Source organism: Poecile atricapillus, chromosome 4, assembly GCF_030490865.1.
Source record: "Poecile atricapillus isolate bPoeAtr1 chromosome 4, bPoeAtr1.hap1, whole genome shotgun sequence".
Lineage (NCBI taxonomy): Eukaryota > Metazoa > Chordata > Aves > Passeriformes > Paridae > Poecile > Poecile atricapillus.
Genome location: NC_081252.1, coordinates 8,862,204 through 8,877,334, shown reverse-complemented (window position 1 = coordinate 8,877,334; position 15,131 = coordinate 8,862,204). Strand labels below are relative to the sequence as shown.

The window sequence follows — 15,131 nt, the reverse complement described above, 5'->3', positions numbered from 1 at the left end:
CTAGATAGTGCCAATCAAACCAACAGCAAACAAAAATACTTGATAAAATATATACTAAGCACTATAGCCATACTTCTTACTCTTATTTTACCTGGAGATGCGCTCCTCTAAGAGGAATGAGACTTCCTCAGCTGCTGTAGCAGCTCTGAAGTGCTGTGTACAAAAAGCACAGCTTTTTGTGAATTCTTGTGACCAATTCCAAATGCTCACAAGAGATGCTCTTAAGTTTGCCAGCGAAAACATCCAGAATTCCACAAGCTACATGTTACCTATCACACTGTCCTGTTCTGATATGCTCATTGATTTTATAAAGGTCATTTACCTCTAGAGCTTCTGTCATAATGCACCCCATAACAGCACAGATTCGCAGGGTTCCTTCCGTTTCCAGTTTATTTAATGACGACTTCACTTGATCGATGGGAACAAGCCAAGCACCAACTGCAGGTGTTGCTGTGCTCAGGAGGTTCAGCTGCCTGTGGAGACAAATAAAGAGAAAGGGGTGTTCACAGGCAGCGGCAGCAGGATTTTCTGATGCTGTTACGAGCGACAGTCAAATCAGTGGGACACTGATGCAAAGTAATAAATACAGACTTACTGCCCAGAAAACAAGAGCTGGCAAAAAAGTACCTGAGGCAATTTTTGTTTTACTCACTCACACACTCATGATTCTTCTCACTTTTGCTATTGCCATTCCTTCCTTTCCCCATTTGTATTCCCTACTGAAATCATACAGTTTGAAATTCTCATCACTGACTGAATCCCACATGAAGTGTTATATGTCATGAAGGACTTTTGCTAAAGGGCTCAAGCAAGAGTAATAGAGTATTTTCTAGTTTATGGCTCTATACTGACAGACTGAAATATTTGGCTTATTCTACATAAACGATCTGAAAAACCAAATCTTAGAAAGACACATCTTGAACTTTACAGCGCAATGGCAGTCAGATCATGGATGATATCAGGTTGAATACCAAAAGCACTGAGCTGTTTTCTTCACTAGCACCTCACCTACTCAAAGCAAACATCATCTCCTGCCTTTCTTCCTCAAACATTTCCATCTCACCAGAAGTTGCTAGTGAGGGCTTTTAGTTTCATTTGGGTTTTTTATTCTTCCTTTTTTTTTTCTTTTAATCACATCTAACTAAGAATTTTCAAGCAGCACTTCCACCAAAATTACAACAGTAAAAAAGTGAAGCAAGTCTCACTGTGATATATACAAATTCAAAATTATCATTTCCAAAGAAGCTTCAAAAATTATTGAAATTCCATTCAGAACCTACCCAATACAAATGTGACTTAACAAAGCAGAACTACCATTTTCTTTCTTCTAAACAGGGAAAAAAATATACCTTGAATATATATGGGCTGGGGAGCGCACATTGGTGGGAGCCGCAAAACTAAACCAAATTTCTTTGATTGTCAACTTCATGCTGCAGGAGTCAGGGGGAGGAGGCATCAAGGGGATATCTTTTTTCAGATCATCTGATTCAACTCCTTCATCCTTCAAAAACAAGGAATCATGAAGTTAGAAGGGAAATTGTCTTCCAAAATTATTACACTCAAAGGCACTAACATACCATACATGCTCATAATTTTTTTTTTTTCATAGGCATTTAGGTAAAGAAAAAAAAACCTAATGCTGTCCACTAATCCTCCCAAAGGACCCTGCAGAAAGCTGGAAGTTTAGTGTCTAAGCAAACAGGATAAGTGACCAGTCATTTCTACCCAGCTTGAACACACCTGCTCATCTGAAACGGAATTTCCATTAATATCTGAAGAGGGACTGATTCTGTCACAAGGGAGGTTATCTTCAGACACATCAGTGTTGTAGCCACTACCAGTGGGGGAATCTGAGGAGTTGTTTGATGCAAGCAATCCGCCTCTTTCAGTGTCTCTTGATTTACCCATGACTCCAAATGTGTTATACAACACTGCCCCAGACTGTCTTCCCCCTGTAAAAATACCCAGACTGTAAAGGTTGGCAGCACATAAACAGTTCTAAGTTATGCCCCATAGAAAAGATCTGTACTTAAGCAGAGAAATACACGTGATTTTGGTTAAACAAGATGCATTACCATTTTATGCAACAGCTTATCACTACAATTTTGAGCTTCTCATGGTTTACCACAAGCAGATGAAGAGTACTCACATAAAGGCTTTTAAAATATTATTGTCTAAAAGAAAAATAACTTGGATGATAGAAAAAACACATTTACTGTGGGTTTTTTTTTTTACTTTTTGTAGCTAGCTTTCCCCTCCCAGAGCAAAATTCTGGCTCTATAATGTACTTCCTGTAGATAACGATCACTGAGTGATCACTGAAATCATCAAATTCAACCTTAAGTTCAGAAACTGATGAAACCAGTTTATATGAAATTATTTCACACTTTAGTATTAGTGGTACTTACAATTAAAAATGTCTTTATGGTATAACCTATGAGATTTATTTACCACAGACATGGACTATTCAGTATCACCTAGATTCAACAAGTTCTAACCAAATAATTGCTAAGCCAGAAGACCTAAGAATAGAATTGTCAGTAATCTCATAAAATAAAATAATACACAGCCTTTAAAAGCTTTACCTTTTATAGTTAAATTTTCAATTCCACACTCAAACATGATCCAACCCCACTTCTCTTGACTAGGACCAATTCGAGCTACATCTGGAACAGCTTGTTGATCTGTTTCATCCACAAAAGTAAACTCATCCAACTCTTCCAAAGTAAAAAGAACTTTTGATTTCCCAAAAGGAATGGCTGTTATTGCACAAGTTCCAATATCTGTGAAAATAAACATATTTACTACTTTGTTCCAAAATGGAGAAAACTTTACATCTTGCAAAAGCTCTCTGAAGTTTAGAGTGTTTTGGGGGGAGTTAGGCCTTGAGTATTCCTCAAACAGGAGGGGGAGAAAAAAAAAAGAAAGAAAAAGTTTAAACTTGAAGCATGAGCAAGAAAAATATGTACAAAAAACCAGGAAAATAGCCTTGCTCCTGGTGTGTTAATATGGGCAGGATAATTTTGAACTTTGAGAAAAAATCCAAGCACTGAGCAATATTTTAAATCTTTAAATTTTTATACCTAAATGTCAAATACCTCAGGAAAAGAACTACGCTGAGTCACTTTATAGCCCTTCTAATCCTTACTCTCTGCCTCCAATTTATAACTGCATTCACTTTTGAAGTAAACATGAAATGCTAAGATCCTTAGAAAGGCTCTTCTCAAACCTTTTAAACAGAAGATGATGGCTTTTCTTGGTTAGAACTCCAAAAGTGGTGCCCTTGAATGTTTGTAGATTACCTGACACAGGGCACTACTGCTAACATTCTACCCATAGCTAAGTAAAAAGGAAGGTAACAATTTCTCTGTTTCGTTTTCCTCCAAGTTCATTTGCTCACTCATCTTTGCACAGCAGTAGGATTTTCTGTTGTTTATTTATTTATTGATTGTGTATTTTTTAATCATCCTGGCTTTACACAGTGCTTTCTCATGTCTAAAGACTCCTGTTCCTTATGGAACAGAGTAAAAATTGGTATACATTCTGTCAAAACTAAGCAGTTCAACAAAAATGGCCTCAACTTTTGGTCATCTTTTCCTGGTTAGTTTTTCCAGGATCAGGAGTTATAGCAGAACTCATAGCTTCTTGAAGGCATTTCCTTAACACAAACAACAAAAAAGTCAATTGGGTAGAACTCATTTTCAGCTTTAGAGTCATTATAGCTAAAAATCTCCAGGCTGTCATGCTGAAATTGCTGGTATGACAGGCACATTACAGAAAGTGTTAGAAAGGAGTAAGAAAGCAAATAAGTGTAATTCATTCCCTGCAAAAGGTGACAAAAAATGGTAGCTGAAAAGAGATCAGCTGGGAGGAAGGGAGCTCAGGCCTCAAATTCCAGCAGTGTGGGTCATTATTTACAGGGAAACACACACGTGCCACACAACCTGCTTTCAAGTTTGTCTTGACAGCTTTTAGTTTGCCTAAGTTTAAATCTAGCACTTTGTGGAATAATAATTCATCCCAAACTTCTTTTTCAAGTGTCTGCAAAAGCTCTGGGTGTAAGCTGCTTTTTATTCACATTGGTAAGAAACCTCCAACCAAACTACAAGATCAAAACCAGCTGTAACTGCTTCTATTAAAATTGAAATTTCCACATTTTAATTTTTTAAAGTTTAGTACCTGTTGTATCAAGACCTCTAAGCTGTCCATGAACACGATGGATGTTCAACTTAGCAGCAATTTCTTTTCCTTTTTCTGCTCCAGAATTGGATCTCAGCGAGCCAGATGACTGGGGCTGCATTTTGCTGGTTTGGATGTAGCGATCAAATGTGACAGAATTCCTCCCAGTTTCTGCGTTGTTTGAAGGCTCTTCAACTATACCCCTTTTCAATATCAGGGAGGAAAAAAACAATTAAGCAAATCTCAAGATAAACAAAAACAACCAAATGAAATATGTCTGAAGTTTATGCCAAATAGTGACATGTACTATTCTTACCTGTTCATACGAACTTGAGTAGCAATTCTATCAAAACACAAAGCTACTAAGGAAACGTGGGTCACGGTTTTGCTGGAAGAAACTCCTGGGGATTCATCCACAGATGCTTGAAGTAAACACAGGTTCACCTGTACATAAAAATCCATCAAAGAGAAAAGACATTTAGAAAAGCATGTTACATTAATCACTGATTTCTGATACAACCTTGTCTTACACTTTCAGTGAAAAGAAAACTAAAACCATCACACCCAGAACATAATTTAAAGACATGGCAGCCAGTTACCCTTATGGTAGTTAATATTTAAGTACTGCATGTTTACCATCATAAAATTAAGCAGCTCAAATATTCAAAACTTTAGTTCACTAGCACAAATGCACAGCTGCACTTCAGCTTTAGGGGAACAAACAGGGATGCAAAATAAGGGTAATTTCGTGAGGCACTTTCCTACTGATAAGCTAAAAAAAAAAGTTGCTACCTTTGGAACTGTAACATTGGCCTGAAGACCTTTAATTGTCACATTATCTTGCTTAAGTGAGAGATTGGTCTGTGCTGGTCCCTGGTTTGTTATTCCTGTTGTGGTGGTGTCGATTTTTGTTCCTCTGATGTCTTGCTTCGAAGACAACTTGAAGAGAAAAGTAATTTATTAGCACAAACTCAAGAGTTGCTGAGCTCAGTAGTAACAGGAAATTTTATTAGCATTGAGGCAGAAAGAGATTCTGACTTTATTTTAGGCAATTTACCACGATTTCCAGAACAGGGGCTGCAGCACTTAGCGGTACAGTAGGTTGAAAACCGTAAGGGCAGCAGTGCCATTCTGCAATAAACTTTAACAACCAGACTTCAGCTGGAAGTTTGAATTCTACGCACGTAGGTTATATAAAACAACTTACTATAAAGCAAATTATTAGTGTCCACCACACTGTGAAGACTAAGAAATCATAAAATATAAATATGGTCATTACCTTGGACAGAAAGAACACCTAATTCTGTAGAACTGCCATGCAATTCTTTTTAAGTTAAATTAATTTTTTAAGGTCTCAGATGAACTGCAAAAAAACCCACAGGCACTTTCACCACTCTCCCCATCTACTATAAAATAATAAATAACATCTCACTGAGATGAATCTAATGGTAACTTAAGAATACCAGCTATAGTAATTTCACAGAACATAATGTGTCATTTGATCTCAGGTAAATTACTCTAGACCATCATCCAAATCCTGTAAATTTGGATAAATAAAAACTCCAGACCTTCAATCCTGTAAAAGATTTCTGGACAGTGAAAGACAATATGTATTTTTGAGTTATGAAAATGCATGTAAGTATGCATTCCAAATCAATATAGCATTTAGCTACTATATCTCAAAACACCAAATTCAGTTAAAATATTTTATACATAAGACACAGAATAGAGCGTTCTCTCAAATCCATGAGGATTGCCCTTGTTCCTTCCTCACATTTTCTGAGAAGCTGGTCTTGCTGTTCTGCACAGCATCCCTCAGGACTTTGCAGTGCAGGTCATCCACGATTGCTGCCGGGTGCCGGGAGCTGGCACAGTGCACCATGGCCTCGATGTACCTGCCAGGGGGAAACAGCCACAAGAGACCACTGAAACTCCCAGTTTCACACCATCAGCCACGTGTAATGAACACACACAGGAAAAAACAAGCACTGACTGACACAAAGGGCACTTCCCATTCTTCCAGCCACCTCATAGGAAATGCAGAATTACATCCGCTGGGCACCAGGCCCTGCTGTTCCGTCACCCACGTTATTCAATCCTTTTACCAAAGCCTTTGCTGAACAGAACAGCTGTGATTTTAGATAATTTTTAGTCTAAATTTTTATTTTATCAAAATAGAATTACCTATCCAGTGCCTCTGCTACAAGAGGAGTCAGAACTACATCCACAGTTCCTTTTACTTCCACGATTGCCGTTGTCCGTGTCTGGAAGACCGGGTGATCCAACGTCCACTCCTCTGTTATTGTTTCATCATCTGTATTCTCTGCAGATTTCTTATCCAAAGGAGTGTAAGGTGTGCTAAACAGGTCAAACACACATCAATGATCAGGCTTTGTGAAAACAAATACCAAAGTCTTCTGGCATCATTTCAATTCTTAATAAAATCCACATAATTTTTAAACAAAATCCACATAATATAAGTTTCTTCTACCACATATCTTAGAAAGTACAAAAATACAATTCCAGGATAAGGACCTCCCTAGATTCAAGTCCTGCTTCTGGCAATGAAATGGACACTTGCCATTAGCACCTCCAAATTCATCTAAAGGAAATCACCGTTTGTAATCTTGAAAAACGTACAAGTGAAATAATTTAATGCTTGCACTGTGTACTTTCTGTTTGACCAAACCCAAATATTTCATAATATAGAATGATCTGTTCTGAAATAGATCTGGCACCAAAAACTACTGCTGTAAATCAAATTTTGAAAGGGTTAGCGGGGGCGAAAGTATTTCAGGAGAGTACCAGGAAAATTCTACTCTTGAAAAATGTGCTAATAATGTCAAGTTGTGTTCAACTTACTTAGATGTTGATCCTGTAAGCTGCATGCCTCTGTCCAGTAATGAATTAGCTGTGAGACCCTGTTTAACAATCTAAGATAAAAGTGCAAAGAAGTTGATTACATTCCTTCCATATATGATAAAAACCCCAAAGGGATCTTTAAAAAAACTCCCCTTAAAGCTGTTTTTCTTAACCCTTAGAAGCATATTCTCCAATACAGGATCCAGGAACTGTCAGATTAGCTTTTTTAATTCCTTGAAAAATCAGATTACATTGCTTTTACATAAACATTGATTTACTGCTTTTAAAAACCCCTGCAAATACTAATCTACATAAAGTTTGCATCAACACAAACCTTTTCTGCAAAATGATAACAAATTCAATTCCAGACTTCAAACACCTGTTTTTCTATCAAGTAATTTCCATTATTTTTCATTTATTTAATTTCAGCTCCTTCCTTAAGCATGTATGTTCAAGTCCCTTAAAAAAAAAAAAACTTTCCTAAATCTGAGTCACAATTTTATTTTGAAATAAAGCACTGAGGACCTGAATTATACTTTATCAGTATTAAATGTGTTGCTATTGCAGTTCATTTGGGTTGGAAAGGAAACTCACACAAATGTCCTCCAGCTGCATATCATTCAACAGGCAGCATTCTTAACTGCAAAAATGATAATGCAGAACACACATCCACAGAATTCTAACTCCACCTTTTTTTGTCCCACAACCTTCCAGCCACTCAAGCTAATAACCTGAAGTCAGAAATTCAAGGTACTCTTTATTTTAACTAAAAGCTAAGAAACTTCAAATTTCTTGTAGCTTATTCACACAAATGGTACTAAGCCATTTTAAGTTATTTTCAATTCTTACTCCTCCATCTTCCATACCTTAAAAGTTGGGACAGAGAGTTGCTCAAAAGATGAGGAACTTTCTTCACTCGTTGGGGTGTCGAGGTCTAAAGGGCGATGCAATGAGGATTTGGAAGTTCTTTTGTTAGTTGGATGCTTTACTGACCAGTTGATCACCTGGAACTGCGTCAGGTAGTTTTGGTAACATGCCATTACAGGCTGCTGGGAAGTGATTTGCTCACGTTCCACAGTCTTCTCAGAGTCCAGGACATACATGTTGTCAACGTGCTCATCGTCTCCTCCCAGAGCTGAAACAAATGAAGCCTGGGAAGGATGAGTCTTAATTGGCAACGTTTTCATATCTTGACTGATTTCTCTATGGATTGTGCTTGTTAAGGGTCCTTCCACGCTGTGATAAATTGATCCCCTGCTGTATTCAGTTTTCTGAGCTTGCTTTTTTCTCTTCTTCCTCCCTGGATAGGTTCCCGGGCCTTCATCGCTGCTTATTGGCTCAAACTCTTCCGCAGCTGAAAAATAAGCCTCGCTATCTGCCATGGACATACTGGAATCCATGGAGCGGTACTGGTGGAACGAGTTTGAATCCGCTGATGGCGTGTAGGGGAAAGAGCCGAAGCTCCTCCTCTGCTTTGGGGAGTCCAGGACGTTCTCGTCGCTGCGGGACACGTCGCTGCTGAACTGCACTCCCACGGGGACGGGCTGCTTGTCCCCGTAGAACGCCGCCGTCAGGCTCTTGGTGCTGCCCAGCCGCGCGGAGCAAACGGACGCCTGTCTCTTCAGCGGGGACCTCATGGGAGACTGGCCCACAGGCCTCTCCTGGGGGCCAGGGGAAGCAGGCCGGCCCTCTGCACCCTCTGCCGTGGCACTGGGAATGGAAACAAACACTTCACTTGCTTGTTTCTTTACAAATGCTTCTCTTCCTACACTGTAGCAGCTGTCAAATGCATCAGTGATTCTGTGACTCTCTATTAGCATAGCCATTATTTTGGTAACACTGGTTACATACTGAACTCTGCCACTTGTCTACATACAGAGGATGTAAAAACAAACATTTACCAGCAAGTGCTGGTGTCTTTACATGCTGGATTTTCTACCTTCCTCAGGTAACCGTTCCCTATCAGGGATCCAAATCAGCAGTCAAACTAGGAAACACGGATTAGCAGCACCATTAACACTTGAAAAATTGCTGAATCAAAGACTACATGCTACATCTCAGAGCATTCAAGAGTTGAGTTACATGCCTACCTAGACAAGAGTACTGACCTTCCATGAGCATCTTCCCTTTTTGCACTGGGCAGGAACTCCTTCTGTCCCAGGTGATCCTCAGCAGTGGATGAGGGGCTGTCCTTCTCCCCTGCAAGCAAGGGCAGGGCAGCACTGGAGCTGCTTGTTTCCTCCGAAGAGGAGGAGGAGCTGTGGGAGCGCAGCGGCACTTGGAGGCTCAGGTGTTGTGCTTTCCTTTCCATTTCTATCCCCACAGATCTGCAGTCCCAATCTTTTCTTTTGACACCATTTGCTTTACCTAGGATCAGGGAAGGAAAAGCAAAACTGAGTATCTGATAACACAATGGCAGTGGACTCTTCCCTGAGTACTGGAATAAAAATCATTATTAAATAAAAGCCCTGGTTTTGAAATGCGTGCACATCCCAGCATGTTGTCCTGACAAAAATTAGTAAAATCATGTCAGCAAAACATCAGATTGTCTCAGTTGGCTCCTTCCTATATAAGTAGAACAAGTCAAAAATGTCCTTTCTGCTCAGAAAGGAGGTGCATGCTAATATAAAAATCCAGCATATGAAAGCTTGCTCAAGCTCTGTCTTCTCTTAGAAGGGGTCAGGCCACAAGAGCCCAAGCAGTTGTAGTTATTAATCAGATTCATAAACACTACAAATAGCAAAACGTTAAGAAATTATACTTTTGGGAAAAATAGAGTAAAAATATAGTACAGTGCATTCTCACCATCTAAAATTTTTGGAATCTCCTTAGTAATTATCCATTCTCCTGGCTGCAGTAAAGACTGCCCATAAAACATATCAGATTCTGCACTTGTGCTTGAGAAAGCAGAGCTGCTTGAAGGTGTCAGTTCCTCAAGTTTGAAAAAATCCAGTCCCGTTAAGGTGCCACCAAAGAACCGACAACCTCCGAGACAGCCACACTTGTTCTTGCTTCTCTTGTTTCTCAAATTATCATCAGGCCACAGAAACCACAACCTACAAAAGGCAGAAGAGCAGAACATGACCATGCTGAAGCTCATTGAAAGCAAGATTAACAAATATCCCTCTCAAACGCACCTCCCTCAACCGCATCGCTCACCTCTTGGTTCGGTTATCGTGCGTTTCCAAGAAATGCCTCTGCACCTCGTGTTTAGAGGGATGATCTGCAGCTAAAGCAATGTCAGCAGTGATGAGGCCCAGGTTGACAGAGCCAGCTTCCAGCCAGTATGCCCTCCTCAGTATTGGCTGCAGGCCAGTTCTGCAGTTGTTCACCTGCTCGACGTACTGCCTGAGCTGCAGGTCCTGGATGGCAGCGCTGACGCCTTCCCCGACAGACTGGTTGTGGAGGTTGCAGTTTGCAATGCGTATGGCACCCATCTGAAAACAGGATTTAAACAGGAACTCTGGCTATTTGTCAGTGAAACAAAGCAAGAGTGGCCTTAAACCAGTTAACACATCACATACTGCAGCCCAAAAAGGTCTCAGCAAAATTCTCTCGGGGTAAGCAGTTTTATATGCAGGTCAGCACACGCACAAGAGAAGGCAAGCTTAGAAATTAATCTCAGCCACTTTTTACATAACAGGAAAATAAAAAAGTTACTAAGAAACATCTCTTTGTAAACAGATCAAAACAGAAAACAACTGTCAATAGACACTGTCATGAAACTTTAAAAAACTTACATCATTAACTTCTTCACTGACATCTAAAACCCAAAAAACCTGAAACTTTCAAATTTGTTTAGTCTTCAAACTTCACATAATCTAAACACACTGGATCAAGTTTCCTGCACAGCTTGAGTTTTCTCCAAAATGTCACCATGAAGCACCTGAAATTTCAGAGGAAGTTTTCTAACTCTAAATCAAGAAAAGCTGAAAGGTAACCCAGCCATAGAAGAGATACCTAAAGGGTTAATATTATTGTTTCTCATCTCTGTCACAGATTATAAAGGACTACTGAAAACCTTTTCTTTTTCTTTTCTTTTTATTTTTAATTTGAATGAAACACATTCAGGATATAATTTTCTAGAGTGGTTCAGGTTATTAAGCTGCCTTTGAAAGTACTGCCATTCATATTTATGCCTGCAGACGCTGTTAATATTTATGATGGTGCTTTTTAATATTGGATTCAAAAGAATTTGGAGGCTCAAACATATTTTTACTGCCACAGGGCAGCAAGCCATTCAAATGATGAGATATCATGTCATTAAAAAAATGTTTAAAATAATTACCAGTGCCCTTTAGTTAGATTCTAGCTCATAATGTGAATCTGTGCCCAAAAGTTTTAATTTTAAGTCTACCATTTAAAACTGCATTTATTAACTAACAGCACAATTATTACTCAGCTATGTCAGCATGGCAGTTTTCCTCTTTTCTGTTGTTACCATAACTCAACTGTATCCAAACTTATATTTTGCTACACTGAGTAAATTATTCCTTTTTTTTGCTGTTGTGCAGTAGGATAACAGCTCTTCTCTGCACAGCCCTTTTTGAACAGAGGATTCAGTCAGGCAGTGGCAAAAACACTTTTACTTTCTCTACCAAGGATACATCTAAATTCTCACCAGAGGATCGTGAGTTTTCCAGCATTGACTTGTACATGATCCACATCAATCATCTCCATTTGCTGAATTAATAATTCACATCACAAGTTCTTATCAACTCTCGGGTACAAACACTGAGATTTATATTGCCTGAGGTGTTCTCAATTATTTTACACCAACCCTGCAGCTTCCACTTTTATTATAGGAGACATATACGCCTCCTTACCATTTGCCAACATAATTAATGGAATTATTAAGTAGAAGCCAAATTCACCTACTCCTGGTCCAGTCCATGATGACCTTTTATCGTTTAAAAGTTTTAGAAATTCTGCTTAATCCATTGCATGCAAGCAGCCATCAATTCAGGTAGATATTCTATCAAAAAAATACAAATTGACAAAGTATTTTAAATGCTGTTAAGAGAAATATTTTACCTTGATGTTGGTGGCACAGCCATGTTCTACCACATACAGATCTGCTCCATCCATGGCTAAGCGTGTCATCGTGTACTTTAAGTCATCCGACGTTGGGCATGGCCCAGGCACAGAGTTTGTCTGAAGGAAAAGGGAAAGAATAAAGGAAAAAAAAATACATAAACATCTATTAATTTGTGCCAATTCTTTTTTTTTTTATGTTCTGGTAACATTAAGGGTGGATTTCTGAAGTGTTCCAGAGAACTTGTGCATGTCCACTGAGCAGTAGGGACGGATGAAAAGGTACCTTTGGGTCACAAAAGCGGCGATCGATGCCGTGCTGGCACAGGATTACGGATTTGGGCCTCTCCAGCTCAAACTCCCGGCACACCACATGGAACACAAAGGTCTGCCCCCATTCCAGAAGACAGGCGAGCTGTAAGCAAAAAAAGCACAAGTCCATCACCAAAAAATGGACTTGTGGTGTTCCTTGGAGGACAGAGAACAACCCCAAGCGCTGGGATGTGAGCAGGCCTCCGCACCTTCCTGCTACTCAGGCCTGCATTTTATTTTTGAATGCACCACAACATGCAAGTCTGTACTTCTTCACAGAAAAGCACAGTGACATTAAACCATTTCCTACATTATTTCTTAATAAAAGGCAGCAGTTTTTGCCTTTACAGTCAGCTGGGAACTTCATTGTAAAGACAGAGCTCCCCCAACTTTATCACAAAGAATAGCTCAAGGTACTTCATTACCATTCATAATTTAAATGCCAGATTTGCTTCTATAAAAGCAACAAAGTAACATTTAGAAAGCACAGGAGGAAACTGGCTCAACAAAACACTGCTGATTCTTGCTAGACCTAGTAATTAGCCTACTGTTGATTTAAGTCTTTTATATAGTTAGCTCGCTCATAAAGGAAATGATTCATGACTGTCTGTCTCTGTTATGAGAGGGAAATGGGTTTTCTTTGGCTTGCCAAAGGAAAGGGCACTTAAAATCAGCAGTAATTTGAATGGAATTTAATCTAGCTATGACTGTCCTGCACAGAATCTCTCCTCCTCCATTCGGCGTAGTCTCTTGACAAATTCTTGCAATACATCACATTAGGGAAGGAAAAAAGCCAGTGAACCTGAAACAGCAAATTCAAGTGCTGACAATCTAAAAAAAAATAAAAAATCTTATATGATGCATACAATTGAGAACGGCTTTATAAGGGAAGAAAAACCTTCAGTTGCATTAAGCCTTAGGAAATGTTCTTTAACCTTGGAGTAGTTTGAATCAACTAAGCTTAATTTTGAACCATAGAGCAGTGGAGCAAATCCTACAGATCATCTAAATTAGTGGCAGCATTTTGGGAAGTACCACCACAAATATCTGTATATGTAGAAAACATCTATTCTTTATATTTACTAAACTTGCTTGTATGCCTTATTTTATTTGCTGCAGAAGTCTCCCAGTGAAGTATGTGCTTAATCCTACAAAATAACACCAATTTTTAGAGGAATAAGAAGATGTAGAGGTGTCTTAAAAAATAATTAAAGCAAATAGTAACTAGTAAATAGAATCTATGTACTTTTTTTGTGCCTCAGAATGCACTGGACAAAGCTAAATACCCTTTTCTAAAGGGTATTTGGCATTTATTTTATGAGAAATAAATCAAAATCATCTCCCTGTTGTATACTTGGAGCCATTCACCTAGGTGGAAAGACAAATGTGACATAAATGGCAAAATTAAAAGGGTTTAGTGCTAAGACTGACCTAACAAAGTGCAATACTGGGAAAGCAAACTATGTTCCAGTGGGACCAAGGAGCAGAATTTATGCAGTGAGCAGCTACTCCTGAGGCCTGTCCATACTATTCTCCCACCAATCATCTCCTTTGCCTCCTGCTTTAAAACATAACTGTGAGAATGGCTCATCTGGCATCTCCTGTCACTTTACAGAAATTACAGAAACAAAATAGATTATAAAGCTGTAAAGTAAAGGTTACTTAAGGCACAGATCATGCAAATCCACGCTACGCCAGTTTTAGAAGGAAAAAGAATACTTCAGTACTTCAGAGTGGTTTCTAGATGGTACCTGTGGTGCTGTCACTTTGGCTGTGAGGCTTCCAGCCTGCACATCTATCAGCCAGGCATATTCCAAAGTGTCGCTTCCCAGGGGCAGCCCTTCCGCAGAAAACATGGCGTGGGCACGGAGCTGCAGGCCCGACAGGCTGATGTGACCCTCCCGGAGCACCTCGTCCACTGCAGGGCGCTGCCAAGGACAAGGAAGTGGGAAGAAATTCTTGGAAAAGATGCAACACTGGCCTAATTTAATCCTATTTATTTTACTGATAAAATATCCAAAAAATCTGGACAAAATAAAGATTTTTTACAAAATATGCATCAGAATTTTCTTATGATTCGTAAGTCTCAATAAAACCTTTGCACAACAGGAAAATTCCTACCAAAAAAAGAATTTTAAAATCAACAAAACTTCCACAATACAGCTGCACAAACACTGACTGACTACCTGGTAATTGTCATTCAGAAACAGATTCACTGGAGACAGTACAAGCTGAAGCATTGTTTCTCTAAATCCTTTCTTCATCTCAAAACACAGCCTCTCCAAGAAAGCTGTAGGGCACTCTGGACCATCTGGACTGCAATGCTGAAATAGAAAATAAACACATCTATTTCAGAGGCTGAAAGTACATAACACAGTTGAAACTTTACTGTTAGTTGCAAACCTGTGAGCAGGAAGTATGCTGATTTTCCTCTAAGAGGATACTCAAAAAGAAGCCTGTGCAACTTCAAACACCTTTTGACAACGGCATAAACAGCAATTCAAAAAGATTTGGGTGAACCCCATGATTTATCTGGATTTTTTATTCCTGGGGTTCCCTCAGAACTGAGGTGGACAGACCAGACAGCACCATTAGAAGACAAATTCGCTAATCAGCAGACAAATCCTAATGGTTGATCAAAAATATCACACAAATCAAGTTCTGAGAATAACAAGCATATTAAAAAAAATATCCAGTTCTGCCTCCCAGATAAGCAAAATAAATCCTGTCCCAAAGTTGGTTAG

The 15,131-nt window shown here is 39.2% G+C and overlaps 1 protein-coding gene across 9 annotated transcripts in view; it reads right to left on the bottom strand.

Annotated features, from left to right (window-relative positions):
* BLTP1 (bridge-like lipid transfer protein family member 1) overlaps positions 1–15,131 on the bottom strand; it is an 86,704-nt gene that overhangs the window by 38,869 nt on the left and 32,704 nt on the right. For all 9 annotated transcript variants that reach the window (XM_058837435.1, XM_058837437.1, XM_058837441.1 and 6 more), the window contains exons 21-38: positions 14,574–14,711; positions 14,139–14,315; positions 12,362–12,490; positions 12,076–12,195; positions 10,201–10,478; positions 9,847–10,097; positions 9,150–9,408; positions 7,908–8,751; positions 7,042–7,112; positions 6,364–6,537; positions 5,954–6,074; positions 4,972–5,118; positions 4,496–4,623; positions 4,180–4,382; positions 2,586–2,783; positions 1,741–1,952; positions 1,350–1,501; positions 323–473 (exon numbers count right to left, since the gene is read on the bottom strand). In XM_058837435.1, coding sequence (XP_058693418.1) covers positions 323–473; positions 1,350–1,501; positions 1,741–1,952; positions 2,586–2,783; positions 4,180–4,382; positions 4,496–4,623; positions 4,972–5,118; positions 5,954–6,074; positions 6,364–6,537; positions 7,042–7,112; positions 7,908–8,751; positions 9,150–9,408; positions 9,847–10,097; positions 10,201–10,478; positions 12,076–12,195; positions 12,362–12,490; positions 14,139–14,315; positions 14,574–14,711 — 3,753 coding nt within the window. The remainder of the gene's footprint in view (positions 1–322; positions 474–1,349; positions 1,502–1,740; positions 1,953–2,585; positions 2,784–4,179; positions 4,383–4,495; positions 4,624–4,971; positions 5,119–5,953; positions 6,075–6,363; positions 6,538–7,041; positions 7,113–7,907; positions 8,752–9,149; positions 9,409–9,846; positions 10,098–10,200; positions 10,479–12,075; positions 12,196–12,361; positions 12,491–14,138; positions 14,316–14,573; positions 14,712–15,131) is intronic.